A 19,150-nucleotide genomic window follows, 5' to 3' on the forward strand; every position below is an offset into this window, starting at 1 on the left:
CTTCGGACGTCGGCGAGCCTCAGTGTGGGAGAGGAGAGGCATTAGACTAGAGCACGAAGTTAAAGGTGTACAGGGCAGTTGTACTGCCATCACTACTGTACGCCTGCGAAACATGGACGATCTACGCACGTCATGCCAGAAAGCTCAATCGCTTTCACATAAACTGCCTGAAAAGACTCATGAAGATCACTTGGCAAGACAAAGTCCCAGACACAGAGATCCTCCAGCGGGCCGATCTGCCAAGCATCCACACACTGCTGAGGAGAGCCCAAGTCAGATGGGCAGGCCATCTGGTAAGGATGCCTGACACACGGCTACCGAAGAGACTCCTGTACAGTGAACTGGTAGAAGGCAAGCGCTCAGTAGGAGGACAGAAAAAGCGCTTTAAGGACACACTGAAAACAACTCTTAAAAGTTTCAAGATAGACACATCTACCTGGGAATCAGCAGCCCAAAACCGTGCTGCCTGGCGCAGCCACATCAGCAGCGGTGCTACTCTCTACGAGAAAAGCAGGATCGCAGAAGCCGTGAGGAAACGCGCTTCCAGAGCTGCCCCCACATCCCGGACTCCAGAAACCCACCTGTGCCCGACCTGTGGCAGAACCTTCAGAGCCCGTATAGGACTTGTGAGCCACAGCCGGACACACAAGACCTGATGTGATGTTCATTGGTCATCGTCGACTACGACGGACGAACAACAACATATATTATAATATATCTATTTGATAAGCTCTACATGACTTGATACAATGATATACAATGATTTACACAGTTATATATTATACATATACAATATGCTGTATCCTGTTGATGATGGCTGAAAAGTACATATTGTATATGTTGTATACCGCCTGGTATATTATCTTTCATCCCAAAAAAATATTTTCTTCATTTCTCATTTCTTATAGAAACTGAGGAAAATCAATAAGGTCCTATCCACCTTGGGCTACAAAGTGTTTATTTAGAATTCATCTAGTATCTATCCAGCAGTTTATTACATATACAGAATATATCATGATCAAGAATAACTTTTTTTTTATTTTTCAGATGATGTCCTCTGTCACTGGCTGTACTGTTTCTTGACAAAATACTTGGTCAACAAAGTCCTTTCCCCCTTGGGCTACTAAATGTGTATTTATAATGTATCTAGTAACATCCGTCCATCAGTTTACTACATCTTGATCAAGAATAACTCTCTTTTATTTTTCAGATGATGTCCTCGGTCACTGGCTGTACTGTTTATTACCTTCGCCAAGAAGGTTATGTTTTCAGTAGCGTTTGTCTGTTTGTTTGTTTGTCTGTTTGTCTGTCTGTTTGTGAACAGCATAACTCAAGAAGCTTAGTATGCATTGTCATGAAACTTGGTATGTGGGTAGGTCTTGATGAGACCTAGAAATGATTAGATTTTGGGACCCCTTGCGGCTTTTGTAGGTACTGCAGCAGAACTTCCGGTTTTGATATCTCGCGATCTGGACATGCTAGGGTCACGAATTTTGGTTGGTAGATAGGTCTTGAGATAGGAAAGAAGTGACATGAGTTTGGGCCCCCTAGCGGCTTGTTCTGGAACTGCAGGAGCATTTGTTGAAAAATTTTCGAAGGATAATAACTCAAGAACTGGTTGACGGATTGTCGTGATTTTTGGTATGTAGGTAGCTGAAGGGATGCTTGACATAATCAAATGACAATTATGCAAATCAGGAGCTAATTTACATAATTAATGAGGACATTCTATAAATCTGCTTTGTTCGATAATAGGACTATGAAACACTTGTGACATGTAATTGAGAATGAAAAAAACATCTGAGGATATAGATTATGTAAATGAAGACCTAATTTGCATAATAAATGGGAAATGTTCATAACTGCTGGTTAACTGCTTTGTTGGTTGTAACTGCTGGGAATTTCATACTTGAAGTTAAGTGAAGGCGAACATCAATAAACTTAATTTATTCAAATTATGACCTCATTTGCATAATTTATGAGGAAGTGCTATAATAGCCTTCTTGTTAAGATAAAGCTGTCATTGGGTGGAGAATAAGATCAACTGATATAACTCATGCAAATGAGGGTCTTATTTGCAAAATCAATTATCAAAATTAATTGTATAATTCTTCAACCGCAAGGGTTAACATCATTTGGCGAAGGTATGAGATCGTGGAACTCTTGTTTACAAAATGAAATACTTGTGGTCAACAAAGTCCTATCCACTTTGGGCTGGTGAATGTGTATTTAGAATTCATCTAGTATCTATCCAACAGTTTACATATACCGAATATATCACGGTCAATTTCTGCCACCATCATGTTGGTTATTGCTATCCTTTCCTAATTCTCTCCCCATCCATTCTGCAGTACTGTGGGTGTGAGCCCCACGGCTGCAAAGTACTGACCAACGATGGATAGTCCTGTGATAGGAAAGAGAGAATGTCATTTAATGTTAATTTTGACTATATTCATTATCATGCCATTCTTTAAAGTTAGCATTAAAAAATTAAACCCACTATTGCTAACCTAAGGTAAAACAAGACTGGCAATGAAAACATACATTGCCATGGCGACGGTGGTTGCTGTTAGGGTTATTGTTTGCATGGCACTGCCATCATTTCATGATTTTGAGGTAGCCTCGGTACCTGATAAGTCTAGACAGATACAGTGCACTCCTCCCCTGAGTGTATAGTGAACGAGCCCCGGGGTCACAGAAAGTTCCATCTGGGGCAGAGAGGTCTTCCAAAGGGTTGAAGGAGTGTGGGCATAGATGTGGGTCAGAGAAATTCCTGTGGACATTCCGCATGCCTGTGGACAATAATGCCTGTACCATCTAAGACATGTGGGAAGGAATGGGGTCAAGAATGTAAAACTTCCACTTGGAAGGCATATGGGAAGGAATGGGGTCAAGAATATAAAACTTCCACTTGGAAGGCATGTGGAAATAGCAAGAATGTAAAACATCCACTTGGAAGACATGTGGGAAGGAATGGGGTCAAGAATGTAAAACTTCCACTTGGAAGACATGTGGGAATGAAGGCCAGAAAGTAGGACATCCATAAGACTTCAGCGCATGTGCAGACACGGGCATTGACGACATGCCACAAATCCCTAGGGTTTACAGCGCATGTTAAGAATGCAGGCATAGCAACCATACCACTATATGTCCCACCGGTTTTCAGCGCATGACGAAGGGCAGGCATTGTACAAATTCCACGCTGTTCCAAATCGAACAGCTCCCGAATGAAACGTCGTTGTTCTCATCAGGAGAAGCCACACCACCACTAAGCGCTTAAATCGTAAATGGCAACAACACATTAGCCTGGGTTCCATCCTGGTTAGTTTACGTCCGCTCCCACAGTCGCTACCGACCAACCACTGTGGGAGCGGACGTAAACTAACCAGGATGGAACCCAGGCTAACAACACATCTGAGTAACCTACAATTTAAAGACGACCACCCGCGTTTCACGGACTGGACTTGACAGTTACAGGATATATTGCTGAGGTGGCTAAGAAAATGGAACTGGGCACGCAGAGGACCAACGTTCTGGGCGGAAATAGTTCACATAGGACCGTGTGACAGCCGGAGAGGAATTATTGTGCAAGCCAAAACTGATGATCTTGGGCCTGAAAAAAGTTTTCCCTTCTACTAGTTTTCAAAAAGGCATCACATGGCAGAAGGTGCGAATGACCCATTGCAGTTGTCGTTTTTGGGTGGTATTTTTTCTAACCGGAGGCCTTCCGCAAGCACCCTACGGCCAGGCAAACTTAAGGTAATGTAACAGGAAATCCATTTAAGGCTAAATAAAGCCGTATAAAACACCTGTGTCGATGGTCTTACAGAAGTACAAATCTCTCTGTGGTGTAGATAGTATGCAGATGTATTGTCATATATCATACATGATTAATTTTACGGCATACTGCATGCATGCACAAAAAAACTCTAAAATACATGTGTACTTCTACCTTGTCCTATAACAAAATTGATCTAGTCAATATATTTGGTTATGCCAACCAATGTCAACAACCTATCAATGTGAACCTCTGATGTGTACAACATATATGTAAGTGCATTTATGTTCGCGAGGAGTTAATTTCGCAATATACCTATCCTAGCGAACTGATCTCCGTGTCAGCAGTTTGAATTTGTAATGAAATAGAAATTTATATGAACAATCCTTTCCATTCATGAAGAGTTGTTATATTTAGAACTTCTTGTAAAACGGTAGCACAAAACATCTAATATGTGTAATAGTCTGTACACAACGCAAGCTTCAAATGCACTAGTTTGCTAGAAACGGGTCACATGATAATATTGTACCGATTTTTTTGAACTCATGAATATCAACTTGTAATGTATCCCAACCATGCGACTCAATAGAAGCTAGGTGGAAAGACAGCGTGGGTCATTTTCCAAATTCCAGTAGAGTAGTATTTACTCAAAAAACACGCATGGTCTTTACAAATTATATTAACATTTAAGATCAATTTATTAAAGTCTATGTCTTCTGCTGACTTACGTAGAATTCATCATTGGATTCATCATTGAACATGGCAAATTTACCATCCAGGACACACGTTAATAGATCGGTCCGGTTACAGTCGTAGAATGAAAACAGTCAATTACACTCTACGGAAAATGAGCATGCGGGGCCCTCCTTAAAATGCTATTGTCTATTGTCATAACAGATCCTAAAACAACACACACTTTGATTGTGTTGGCAACTTCTTTGACTAGTGTTGGCAACTTGTGTTGGTACTACAACAGCACATCTGATCACTATCGACTGTACTCATAGAAGTAATTCTAAAATGTCTTAGGAGTTTGTAGTTTATTCACTTGGAAGGTATGTGGGACAGGAATGTGAGCAAGAATGTAGGACTTCCACTTGGAATGCTAAGACATCCACTTGGAAGGCATGTGGGAAGAAATGTGGGAAGAATGTAAAACTTCCACTTGAAAGGCATGTGGGTATGTGGGCAAGAATTTAGGACTATGTAGGAATGTGTACATAAAAGTGTGCCATCAACATGCCTGTAGACATGCCATGCCTGTGGAAAAAAATGCCTGTGCAATTCCTAGAATTCTTGCAAACTACACACAATACTGAGCCATTAGGCTCCCCCCTGAGGCGTCGCCAAAAAAATATTATATAAGGTATAATAATTTATAATCAAGGTCAATTAATTATTTGAGGCAAAAAAAATCATAAGGTTCTAAGCCAGCGGACGTGTATGAGCAAAACATCTAAACATCACGAAGTAAACATATGCTGCAGTTTGCATCGAGTGCCAGGCGGTAATATCTACTTTGAAATGCATGTAAACCAACTAAAAACTACATAGAAGGCAGAAATAATTTCTCACCCGGCCTGTTTGATGTACTGGTGGCTGCATTCCCGTCTGATGTCGCAGGAATCGCGTCATCCTGAGATAGACCCTCGCCGCCCGCCCAGCTGGGCCAACACGATTTTGGAAAACCCAATCGATAATAGTAAAAGTAACCCCTATTCCGGGCGCTATAATAGCTCAGAACGGCAAACTGAAGTTTTCAAAAATATAAGCATTAATTTTTTTGAGATGGATATTACCGAGAAAATCTATTTTAAAAAGTTTAAAGGTCGACATTTTTACACCGATGCCGCACAGCTTTCATTTTGACATCGTCTTGAAGCTCGTATTGTTGGCTACAAATTATTGGCTAGTTTTCTTGTTTACGATGTACACAAACCCCAAACTCGCTTTCCCGCGAGACCAACCGCTCGGCAATGTGCGCTCGGGGGAGGGCGCTCGCTCGCGGCGCAGCGGGTAAAACTCGCGTTGCCCGATGGGCGATTGCTCGCTAATGGTGGAAGATATTTTGAAAAAAATCTTTAACAGATATGTAGCTAAGAACCTGCTACAACTGATGATACAAAAAATAAGCGGTTTTTGTCTGTTGAGTGCCCAGCTGAGAGCTCAAATCTGGGGAATTTAAAAATCAATAAGTCATTTGTAAGTGGTTTATGCCAAATATGTGACTGCTATTCTGTAGACACACGTTCAAGATTCCTTTATACCGACTTTCAGATCATTAGGTTGTAATACCAGGGCTCAGGATCCAAAAATCCATCCTTCATAAATTTTTTTCAAAGACATGTATGAAAAAAATAACCAAAAAAATGGGGGTATTAGCCCACTCTACCTCCTTGCCAAATTTCAAGTCATTTGGCTAAACAATGATAGAGTTGAATCCATTTGACATTATGGCAGGAGAAGGAGAAGAAACATATAAGAGAAAACAATATATTTCATCAATACCATGTGGTATAGACTGAAATATAAACAAAAACCGCAAAGATATTAGGAAAAAGTCTACAGAACATCATTTCTTATATTGTTGGTGACAAACAAGCCGGATATGTGAAGGGTCGAACTTTTTTAATGTTTGTGAAATTGATGATGTTATTTGTTTTACTATAGACCGGAAATTATCAGGGGCAATATTGTTCTTAGATTATAGTAAAGCATTCGATACCATCTTCAAAGACTTGGTTCTTAATGCTTTGGAAAAATACAATCTAGGCCCTGACTTTCTTAACTGGGTTAAATTTTCCAAATTATCTTCCAGATTGATCTTGAAAGGGAAGTGAGACAGACCCCCTCCCCCCGTGTACACTATACGACATCCAGTAGGTTTCTAGCGGGGCTCAATCAGAGGGCTGCTGACAGGTCACCGACTAGCGGCTATTAGCACCTTGTTTCATGTAAATGCAATGAACTCAACCCAAACGCGTAAATGTTGCTTGTTTACTTCAGTATTAACATGGAGTGATCTGTATTTTAACCCCATGGTACTAACAAACAAACAAACAAACAAACAAACAAACAAACAAGGATGTTAAATACTGTATATAACCTCCTTTGTACTAAGTACTTCCACAATCACTTTGTAAAATCTGTGAAATCTACTTTGATGAACAAATCGAAATGGGACTGTAGACATAAAGGTTAGCATATTCAAAGGGGGCTGCACTTATGGAGCAATCATGACGGGAAGGAACAGATCTTAGCGAAGCCGAGATTTGTAAGGCAAACTCAACCCATCGAAGACGGGCCGCCAAACATAAAAATGGAGAGAAATGACAAACAAGCCAACAAAGACAACCAGACCAACAAACAAAAGCAAAGGGTCGGAAAAAATAAAACAGTCTAACAAGCGGATTTTTCTGCTTGGAGAACACCACGGCAACTTTAAGCGCTCACGTTGGTACAACTGTGGAACCTCAAACTATGTTTGCGTCAGCGGAAACGCTGCTGAAGCAACCACTGTGTGCAAAACTGTGACGAAGAAGTTACCTGGGTTCGTCCAAAATCAGTGAGCAACAAAAGTAATAGAACCTATGCATTTTGCTTGTTGCTATCAACTTGCCGGTTAATGATTGAACCGATACATGATGTACCTACTATAACTTGCCATACCCTGCCAAACATGACTACATTTACTGTTACTCTTCATTCTGTGCTGTATAATGTTTATGCATCACATTATCTATCATTGTCATTTCTGTGAATTCCTTGAAAACATTCTACTGTTTAGTTTGCCTAACATCACGTAGTGCTAAAATCTGCGTAAAAAGTTGGCTTCATTGCGTGTTATCTGTCAAGTCGTGACAGTATTGTTACCTTCGCCAAGAAGTTTATGTTTTCAGTAGCGTTTGTCTGTTTGTTTGTTTGTTTGTCTGTCTGTTTGTGAACAGCATATATAACTCAAGAAGCTTAGTATGCATTTTCATGAAACTTGGTAGGTGTGTAGGTTTTAATGAGACCTCGAAATGATTAGATTTTGGGCCTCCTGGTGGCTTTCCTAGGTACTGCAGCAGAACTTCCGGTTTTGATATCTCGTGATCCAGACATGCTAGGGTCACGAATTTTGGTTGGTAGATAGCTCTGGGGGTAGGGAAGAAATGACATGAGTTTGGGCCCCCTAGCGGCTTGTTCTGAAACTGCAGGAGCATTTGTTGAAAATTTTTCGAAGGGTGATAACTCAAGAACCTGTTAACGGATTGTCGTAAAATTTTTGGTATGTAGGTAGCTGAAGTGATGCTTGACATAATCATATGACAGTTATGCAAATCATGAGCTAATTTGCATAAATAATGAGGAAATTATATATATCTGCATTGTTCGATAATAGGACTATGAAACACTTGTGGCATGTAATTGAGAACAAAAAAAAACATCTGAGGATATAGAGTATGTAGATGAAGACCTAATTTGCATAATAAATGGGAAATGTTCATAACTTTTTAACATAAAGTTTTTTATAATTTCATAGTTGTAACTGCTGGGAGATTCATACTTGCCACACTTGGGAGTTAAGTGAAGGCAAACATCAATAAACATAATTTATTCAAATCATGACCTCATTTGCATAATTTATGAGAAAGTGCTATAATATCCTTTTGGTTAAGATAAGACTTTCATTGGATGGAGAATATGATCAACTGATATAATCTATGCAAATGAGGTTCTTATTTGCAAAATCGATTAAAATTTTATAATTCGTCCACCGGCAAGGGTTAACATCATTTCGCGAAGGTATGAGATCGTGGAACTCTTGTTTTATTGTACCGTTCTTCTACAAACAGCCGGCAGAATGATGAAGATACCCGTTCTCAGTACACATGTTGCAAACTAAAGTAATGAGTTACGCCTAAGTCGATAGTACATGTCCCATATGCTTACTCGCGGAGGTGGGGTAGCAGGTAAGTATGACGGTAAGTCACCACGATCGAGTGGGCTGAGTGCCTGGCAGATGGCTGACAAATGTTTGTTCCCTGCGTCCGCTGTACCTGCCCTGTCGTGCAGTTCTACACCCGGTACGTGGATCGTTGTAGAAGGAGCAGACCAGTTTGCCACGCGTCGGATAGACTTGTGCCTTTCTGATGGATGAGTCTTCTTTATGTACTCAATGTGGTCCTTGTAGTATGTTTACTTTCCCCGGGGAATGTCTCTGGCAATCTTGTTCCGAAGGCCGTCCATTGGCCGTGACTGTGCCATCAGATTCTTAAGTGCAACAGTAAACCACGGCTTGTCCTTGTGGTGCAGTCTGGCTTTCTTTTAGGCGTCTTCGAGATCGGGAGGACCTTTGGGTGCCACCAAACTGCATTGTGGTCACTGTTTCCGATAGGGTTAGTTACAGCAGGAACATTATAGTAGAATTTCAGGTTGGTTATTACCACATCTAACGTTCCTTCACCGCGGGTTGGAGAGTTGACTACCTATTGATAAAAGCTCCGTGCTTATAATATTAGCTGTTTACACGTTATATCAATGATTCGTTTTTTAAATTTTACTCCAAAAGAAGATTATCTTCAGATTTTGGAGTTCCTGTCAGAGTCAGTCATGTTTAAGCTAACACGAATTAACCCTACTCAGACCACAGGGGGGTGGGGGGCGTCAACTGTTTCTATATGATGGATCATGCAGTATGCCGTTTTAGTGGACGTTACTTTCTTTTTTCATAGCAATTTTGAGTTAAATGCTTAAAGAAACAGCCCTATTTTTTAACTCTGAGGAATAGGCCATAGCCTTAGTAGTTTTGAGGTAGCCGAGGTTCTCTAAGCAGACATTAGGCGTTTGTTGTGTATATTCGTTTTCAAATACGTGTATGTGTTGAGACCATGACTTACGTTTTGCACCTGCTACGATACCTTGTCATATAAATTATGTGTAGCAATTGAAATGTTATGAAAGATAACTGTGTTCATCTGTTTACATTGCCATATTTTTTAACTTTTTTAGGACCCCCACCACAAGCCTTTGGGGCGGACGGCTTCCACTAGCACGATTTAGCTAGGCTACAGATCTTAGGTATTTGACCAGGATTTTATCAATTTTTATGACACGTTGTTACCAGTTGTTAATATTTCAAACACTGTTTACATACCGTATTCTGTACCCAATCATCATCAATCATCCTCCGAAGAGGTAGAGCATACAAAGTTAGATCTCCAGAACTTTCTGTCCTTCATCGCAGAGATAAGTTCCAGGCCCTGCAAGCCTGTTTCAGTTTCTATAAGTTTCCTAAGTGTTACGTTTGGCCTTCCAACTTTTCTTTTTGTATCAGGGTTCCAGAGTAGAAGCCTACTGGCTGGTTCTTCACTACGTACAACATGACCAGCCAAGCTTAGTCTACAGCTTATTAAAACTACTGTAGTTACATTTGGTAACAAACCATATAACTGTTCATTAGCAGTATGTTTCCACCATGGTGTATTGAATCTGTACCCAATCTGTACATGAAAAACCTACCGAAAATCGTCGCCTATGAACATTTGTTGAAGCTTATTTGATTAAGCCATCGGTCTATCAAAAACCAAAACGGTAGACCATTTTATTACCTCTTGTGAAACAACTTTTTTCTACAAAAAACAGTTCATTGCAACATCATTAGGCCATTTACATTGCATTTTGACCCTGAATCTTTATAAAATTAATCATTCAAAATTAAAGATTGACCATCCAAGATGGCCGACAGCTTAAATAATAATGACGTCATTTTAGGACGTCATTTTTAAGTCAGTGCTGTTGCAATTGATAACATGTATTAGTACAGTTATCAATATTATGCAGTGTATACCAGTTATCAGTGAGTTCCGTCCTACATGTTAGTTTGTGACAAGAGATGTTGAATGTAGGGTACAGAAACAAAACGAAGATAGGGAGGCCTGTTGCAAAGGTTCGCCGGTATCAATTTTTGTGGTATTGCCTCGGGCAAAATGCTATTTTTGCAATGTATGTATTACCAGAACCGTAAATCTTTTCAAACTCCTAACAGCAGTGATACAAATGCTATCGTATAAAAGAATTATATTTACCTCTCCAAAGGGTCGCGAACAACGATGATCTTTTTGTAGGTCGCAAGACGCAGACTGACTTCTTCTTCGCTGTAGTCCTCCAATGATTTAAACTTTTGTCGGTGTATCCACTCAACATCACGTTCGCCAGACGTACGGTTACTTTTATCGTCAGAAGGTAACCAGTCAACTTTTCTAAAACCCCACGACAACTTTTCAGTTTCATTGTGCTCCAGATTGTAAAGTAACAGTTTCATTGTTGTACACCCGGTTTTGGGGATATAGCAGTAGACCGTTTTGATCTTGTCAAAAATGAATATGTGGTTGTTTCGGCTCGGTTTCGATGCACCCTAAAAAATAATAAAGTAAATTTGCAAAGCGTATGATCTGGCTTAATCGGCCAGGACAAAATACTTAAAAAGTGATATCATGTAAGATTTTTGTTCAAAAACTGTACATTATATGTAAATAATTGAACTTTTCTCATCTAGATTGTAATTTTATAAATCGGTAGATAGGCGTAAAGCACAAGGACATGTTTAGAGTAGAGAAACATTTATATAATATCGCTTTAATGATATAAAATTGAAATTATTTCTAACATTTCCACACTTTTACTTAGAAATATACTTACAGTTGGGCAGACAAATCAGTTTTACTGTTCTCTAAGTCTCGTGTGTTTTACTACAGGGCTCATTAAACGGGATTACAAAACACTACTTAGTAGGCGAATGTACCAGTTCCCGACATTATCAATATATATATATATGCTAATCTGATTACGTCATCGGTCAAAATCCAAAATTGCGGACCAAATCATAAGATCAGGTACATTCCGGCTATTTTTCTTACAATGTCAGCCCTACTTCGCCTTTTTTAAAGTTAATTTAAACCCATATTGTCTATTTCCAATGTATCTGTGGGCTTAAGCTTATGTTTAATTCACTTTTGCACAAATAACTATTTTATTAAACACGATAACGTACCTTTGGAAAGTTCCTCGCACAGTATGCGTTAAGCATAGTTATTCTTCGGGACTGTTCAGTCTCCGCTTCTGTTAAGTTTTCCCAAGTTTCTCGAGGACGAAGAGAAAATAACATGAGATTGGAACAGCAATTAAATTGGCCTTAAGTCCACAACAATTCAATTTTTATATGACAAATCTTTTTATTACATCTGAGAATTAACGTAAATTGGCACCATTTACTTTAAAAATATTGACTGTATTTAGGTACAGATATAGAATTAGCAACTGTTTTTTTCTCTACATTTTTATCTTATATTGCTGACTTGCACATGTTTTCCAGCGAGGAAAAAATGTTGCGACTTGAATACATTATAATCATATATACCCCGCATTTCTACATGAATATCGGCAACTCTCCTACATCGAATGGCCTGTTTCATTTCTGATTCCATTTTTTTAAACTTTATTTCAATTATGGTGTTCAAGGTCATTAGAAATCTGTCTAACCATTGTCTAGCCTAACCATTGTCTAATATTTTACTTATAAATATACAAGTATATGAATTATATCAATAGATTTAGTTACTTAAGTCTGCATGGATTCTGTGATGGTAGGTAGGCCTTTAAAATTCGAAGGTTAAGGTTGACGTTTTGCCTTCTTTTACTTATTATATCTTCCCATTTTGTATCTTTAATTCGGCCTTGCTTTTGTTTAAGCCTAAAGGTGGCAAATACTTTTTAGGTGGAATAACGTAGTGTTGGTGTTTAAAAATGTTTCACAGAAGGCAAGTAAGGAATTCCTATGATGCAGGCAGGTACGCTAGCGCTAGTTGTACAACGATGCAACTAAAGTCTTACCCCTTCCCTTAGTGTCGACAGATGATGGTGACGGTGATGAAGCTAGATGGAGATGTTGAAAGTGTAGGTTAAATTATTACTCAAAATTTAAGTTAGCACTCAAACACCCGAAAGGGGTCCATTTGGACCCCAGTCGTATATATTTATGTGCTATTATAAATTTTTGAAAAAAAATTCCTTCCGTGACTTTGTCAATAAACCTCTTCTTCAAGTTCTCCTAAATTTCGGGAGATCGGCACAAATTTGTAAAAATAACAACGGGATGTCTGATGTAAAAGACCGTCTGGGGTACAAACGGGAGCCATATTTGCACTTTCCTACACACGAAATTGTTCGGATGTCCTTAATATGTCTTCACGAAAGCATTATTGCTTTAATATTATGCAGTTTGCCAAGTAACCTTAACCTTAAGAACTAGGTCATCACGTTTTCAGAGGTTATGACCTTTGACATTCATATGAGGTCAAAGGTCAACCCCATGCTTATACCTGTAGGCCTTATCCTTTTTTTGCACAAATTATGATAATAAGCTGGAATTTTTTTTACACTTAATCATGCAAAAATATTCATCTTATTATGTTTAACTAAAGATCATTGTGCAAAGATCACTAAAAGAATACAAAAATGAATGTAAATTTGAAAGAAACCAAATGGGGTCCATTTGGACCCCGTTTGGTCATTTCCGTGGCAAAAAAAGTTCGGGTGTTTAAGGTTTTAATATAACAACATAATGATAAAACAATTTTTATCGTCTTTCCTCGACAGTCTTTTGTTTTGAATTCATGAATAACTACCAAAACTTGACGTTACAAAATAGTTGTGTACAAGTATTGCGATCTTCAAGGTCACCCACGATGATGGTAGTAGCATCGTTTCATGTTCCATGACCACTAAAAATGATTGCAGACATTACTGTCCAGGAAATGGTTTATATTTGTGAAAAGGTGGATTTTTTCTGGTAGCAGGTACCCGTGTAAAGAGGGGCCGGGAAACCCAGGTTAACTGTAAATGACCGCGGGTGATCCCATTTCGAACACCGTTCTATTCGAATTACGTCAGATCGAAGACGGTTCGGGTTCTACAGCAGGTGGGGAGATCACACGATGGTTCCGTTGGTAGGCTTTTGTTCGCGTTGCTACCACTCACCACGGTGTGCCTACCTCGTGCCTGTACCCTGGCACTATACACAAGTAAACACTGCAAATATCTCCCAAAATAACGCATGTTTAGCAGAACTAAAGCGGCCCAGGCCTGCCTGGCCATTTACCTCATTTTAATATTATGATTAGGTACTTTTATATTGTAATGAAAAAAGTGCGAGTGACTTGATCGTTAATATGTATAAGTATCAGTTCACAGCCTTCGGTCCCGCCTGCCTTTTGCATCTCAACCAGGCGTTTATTTCTCCTGGGGAGTTAATAAGTGGACCCCTAGCATTTTTTGAAGGTGCCCTCCAGAAAACAGACAAAAGAAAAGCCAAGACAGCTCAAGAATGCATAGAGGTTTAATGTTTTTGTGCTGTCAGATCAACCATATAGATGTATATAAAGCTTTCCAGTGATAGCGTACAATAATACTTACTAAAAGCAATGGATCTGAAAGAACTACCTTGATCTTATCTAATGCAATGGGGAATTTTTGCTCTTTTTTCGCATCTGACAGTCATCTGATTAGGGCCCACAATCTTAAATGTTTTGCGGAGATGGCTCCAACTCAATGGGTTCTGAAAGTTTTGCAAAAAAAGGAGTGCGTCCCTCCATGACATAACTTGCCTCCTTGATAGAAGCATTGTGTAACCTCGATACCAAGACCTATAGCGCATTAGACCACGAGTTAGCCAGTGTACGGGGCTCAGGGCTATACCTGAGGGGGCGGTGGTTAAATTTCGTTAAGGGCATTTTGGCCCTTGAGCCGACAAGCTGGCTATGTAGGCCCTACTGGAAACAGTCTAGCACCCAGCCTAGTTAAAAGCAGCCTGATAGAAAAAAGGCCCTTCTCGTTATATTCAAACAATAACAACATATGATGTAATTTTTGCTAAGTTAAATTTAACAGGCCTGGTATTAGTTTATCGGCCTATCTCAATCCCAGGACCTGAGTCTCCCTGCCCGTTTTCTGAGAGACATTTATGCATGTACCATAGATTGTTCAGCAAAACTATGTCCCTGGCTCACAGAAGTGGGGATAAAAATGCGTCCTGATGCAAATGTAGAAGTGTCTCTTGAAGGTGCTAAAATGTGTGTTTCCGGCTACAAATTTGTGGTACTATTTTAAAGAACTATAGCCGCCTTTCAGGAAGGAAAAAGGCCATATTTAAAGAGCTTCCCTTAAAGTGTTTAAATTTGATCAATGATTTCAAGAAACAGGAAAGGAAATATTGATTTAACTCACCAGTTTCTGTTAGAAGGTATGTGTCAGCAGCTGTATACAAAAAAAAATGTAAGTGTTGGACTTAAGGAATAGTTCTGCAAACTCTATTTTTACCAACAATAATGACATTTTCATAGTCTGAAACTAATCAACTTAACATAACAACATCAAATTGATGTACATCTAATCTATCTCCCTTGCGAATTTGAGACATTTTTAAACATGCATTGCCGAGTTATGACAATTTTCATTCAGGACCCAAGTGGTAGCTAGTATATACCTGGGCCGCCTTAGCTCTGCTGAGTATATAATATCCTTGATTACACAAACTCTATATTGCAAACAGTATTTTTGTTGGCTTGGGTACCGTACACGCAAGGTTCCTCCTAAACTTTGATAATCAAATGCCTTTTGCTTATATTTAAGGTCAGAAGGAAACCTTCATGTAAACATTGTATATTTCGATGAATCAAACCAGGGACGCATAGGCTCAAATGCTGTATTAACAATCCTTGATCATGCTAATTTGCTTAGATTCAAGTACTGGCAGGTACTTTGCTTCAAGTTATTATGAACTGAAACATGAATACGCGCAGTACCTAATTACCCCTTATTGTTAGCCGCTTACCACCACACGCCAAGTGTGCGGGTCCCGTAAATTTCCGTGCACGGCGAGCACAAATCCGGGAGTGTAAGGGAAAATCTGGGGCCGATAAACCCTACCTAGACCGGGGGGGGGGGGGTAAACGTGTCGCCCTTATGTAGTTATTGTAATAAAGATGAAGAAACAGTCTTCCATCTTTTTTTTCCATTGTAAAGTTGTAACAATTTTTTGGATACAAGTGGAAGACTGGTTTTTCAACAATACTAAGGAACGTTTAAATCTGGATCTTTTTAAGGTTATTTTCGGTGACTTAAATGGTCGGTGTTCAGCTTCTTCAAATTTAGTAATCCTCCTAGGTAAGCAATTCATCTTTAAAAACCGTCAATTCTCTCTCAATCTGCAAGCTTTCATCTCATACGTATCATAGATTAGAACATATTATAGCAAAAAGGATTAGAATAAAAAACACTTTGGTAAATGGGTAAAAATAGCTGAAACGTTGAAAACATTGTAGAGAACACTTTTGTCTGTTACTCAAATATGTTACCATTATTCATTGTTTCCTGTTTTATTTATCCTTTTCTGTGTTCTACATGTCCCTTCAGTATAAGTTTTTCTGTGTGTGTATCTAATGTTTGTGAAAATCAATAAAAAGAATGATTAATTAAAAAAAAGTTGTGGGGACACACACAGCCACACATAGACACTAAAAAAACTTTTTACTTACTTACCCCTTTCCCTATAGCTAGCCGATGCACCAGACACCATTTTCTTAAGTGACAGACCTTCAATGTTGTAGCTGATGTACATGTAGGCTCCAGTGCTCAAAATCAAAATGAACAAAAATAGGAATATAAAAGTCGACCTTACAGAAACCATCTTTACTATATAGTAACGATGACTTGTCGTTGAGGTAGATTCTGCGAGACGCGTTTTGGATTGCTCAAAGACTCCTACTGCCGTTCCGCTTTGATACCTGTAATTTGAAATAATTGTTGCAGTGTAAATGGCAAGGTGATCTTAAGACTGGGTCAGCTGGGTACAAAAGGTGTTACATTTATAACATTTCTTCTGATAAAAATTTACACTACAATTAAGATTTCAGATTTTCTTGTAATTTTTATAGAGAACACGGTGGTAAAATTTGGGCTGAAAAGTTCCCACATGTCATAGAACCCGAACTGTGTTCGATCGTGTTCGATCTGGGGAATTCGAATCGAACCCGCGTTCTATTTCGGGGTTACCTGCGGTCATTTACTATAAAGCGGCAAAACAAGCCTTTCTGCCTCCGTGCATTGCAACAGATAAAAAACAACACTTTTCTATAGATACAAACAGTTTCCTGGACAGTACATGTCCGCTATTATTTTTGGTGGACATGTAACATGTGGCGAAGCTACTGTCGTATCCTTGAGTGACCTTGAATACTGTAATGATTCTTTGCGCCAGTATGAATAACACAATGCACACTTTCTGGCGATATGACATGTCTCCAAAACTCGTTCAAACCTGGAAACATGGAGAGTCAAACATACCCCATTTACGGCTCAAAATGACTGTAACGGTTGTCCCGAAAATCGTGTTTTAGGGATTTTTGAAAAATGGCCTCAATTTTGAATTATGGGTAATATAGTGAGAATATGTCACCAATATGTCGACAAAAACTAGACTTACAATCAGAAATTAAAAAATCCCTAAAACACGATTTTTTATCTTATTTCTAGTCTGCGAAAAATATTAAAATCGGGGATCTGGGGTAATATACGTAGCCAGGTTTGAACGATGTTTGCCTAAAAACGTGACATGACTTGTGCACGGAAACCCGAAAATAATCGTCTTTCTGAGCGAAATTTTAAAAAATCAGTGATTTAACATAAAAAGCTAACATTTAAAGGATGTTAAGACGATAATTTCATTTTAATTTGACGAAATTTACCCCTAAATATTATTTGTTTGTTTTCAAATATTTTACGGGTAGTCCAAAACAGGCCAAAATAGCGTCTTGTAACCCGATACCTTTTCGAACGCGCATAGCAATGGGAAAGAATGCCGTAGTGACAGACCGCCGTGGAAATGAGAACAAATAAAACAATGTATACAAGACACATTGATGACAGCAAAAGTCTCACGTGTTAAAATACTGGGGTCAGTTTTGTCCCCTCTGGATCACGCATTAGGTTTCCAGGATAACTCAATCAACAACGTTTCAATGTCAGTAAAAAGTTTTTTAAAAAGATTAATACGGTCATATATGATTATTCTAGGATAACTCAATCAACAACGTTTCAATGTCAGTAAAAAGTTTTTAAAAAAGATTAATACGGTCATATATGATTATACCTTATGAATAAATAAAAAATAGAAGAAAAAAACAATAGCACAGAGAGAAACAAACACTGTCAAAATACATAGCGAAAAAACAAAAATGGCACCTAATTAATTAGACCAACTCAAATAAAGTACAGGAAAACACTAATAGAATTAAACACTAATAGAATTAAACAGAATTTAATTCTATTAGTACACCATTCTCTGAAAATTTAGTGGCCAATACAATAAGTGCATAAAAGCATATAAAAACGGAAATAAAGTAATGTATAAGACCGCCAGTGTATCGATTACGATCGAAAGCCGGCTGGGGTCCGCGCGGACTCCAAACGAAAATCAGATATAAAAAATTTAAGAATGGGGGAAACTGGGTTTTCTGCACTGTATTGAGGGACAACTTTGTGGGTAACAATAACCTGAAATTTTTAGAAAAAAAATCTTTAGAAACAAAAAAACATATTACAGCATATATAGTGCTGGGGTCCGCGCGGACCCCAGGTGTACTGTTTAGGGTTAAAAAGGAAGTGCAATTAAACTTAAAACCTAGAAATTTTTAATGTTTGAACAAAAATTACTGATTTAAAAAAACTGCCTTTCAGAAACCCGTTGACATGGCAACACTAAAAATCAGGAACTTATCTAATTAATATCAAATTGTTGCCAGATATTTTCTAGGAAAGGTCACAAAATTTGACGTTTCTAGTGCAAGTCGTTCAGGCGCTATCCGAGATTAAAATGGGCGCGGGCTTCATAAAAATACACACAACAAATAAACAGTATATAAACAATTACTAAATACACACGGTGAAATACAACATCCTAAACATCAACTAGATCCTGTTCCTGATGGTCTGTTTAATGGTCTGTTTAAAGTCCTGAGACTAAGGAGCTGTCGTTGCTGTAGCGGAAGACTGTTCGACAGGTAAGGACCATAGTACTGTAGACTGCTCCGGTATGCCTTAACTCTTGCTGGTGGACAGAAGAGTAGGTGAGGGTCGTAGTCCCAAAGATGCTTTAACTCTGACCGAGTAGACCGTACACTTAATGTTGGGGGAGTCTCCGACTTAAACAAAGACGCCATGTACACCGGCGCACTTCTACGAATTGCCTTAAATATGTTAACAAGACTCATGATTTCTGTCTGTTTATGCACAGAATCTATCCCTGCCTCAGCTCGCAAGTTAACCACTGAGACA

The 19,150-nt window shown here is 38.8% G+C and overlaps 1 protein-coding gene across 3 annotated transcripts in view; it reads right to left on the reverse strand.

Moving 5' to 3' along the window:
- Positions 1-19,150, reverse strand: part of LOC109469333 (carbohydrate sulfotransferase 12-like) — a 46,265-nt gene that overhangs the window by 5,226 nt on the left and 21,889 nt on the right. The window contains exons 2-6 of one of the 3 annotated variants that reach the window (XM_019767836.1): positions 16,358-16,602; positions 15,044-15,073; positions 12,653-12,694; positions 11,814-11,902; positions 10,849-11,177 (exon numbers count right to left, since the gene is read on the reverse strand). In XM_019767836.1, the coding sequence (XP_019623395.1) occupies positions 10,849-11,177; positions 11,814-11,902; positions 12,653-12,694; positions 15,044-15,073; positions 16,358-16,505 (638 nt within the window). In that variant the 5' untranslated portion in view covers positions 16,506-16,602. Of the gene's footprint in view, positions 1-10,848; positions 11,178-11,813; positions 12,695-15,043; positions 15,074-16,357; positions 16,603-19,150 lie in introns of all 3 variants that reach the window. The other 2 variants (XM_019767837.1, XM_019767838.1) reach the window with 2 other exon arrangements.

This window comes from Branchiostoma belcheri, unplaced genomic scaffold, assembly GCF_001625305.1.
Source record: "Branchiostoma belcheri isolate BF01 breed outbred unplaced genomic scaffold, Haploidv18h27 scaffold20, whole genome shotgun sequence".
In the NCBI taxonomy this organism is placed as follows: domain Eukaryota; kingdom Metazoa; phylum Chordata; class Leptocardii; order Amphioxiformes; family Branchiostomatidae; genus Branchiostoma; species Branchiostoma belcheri.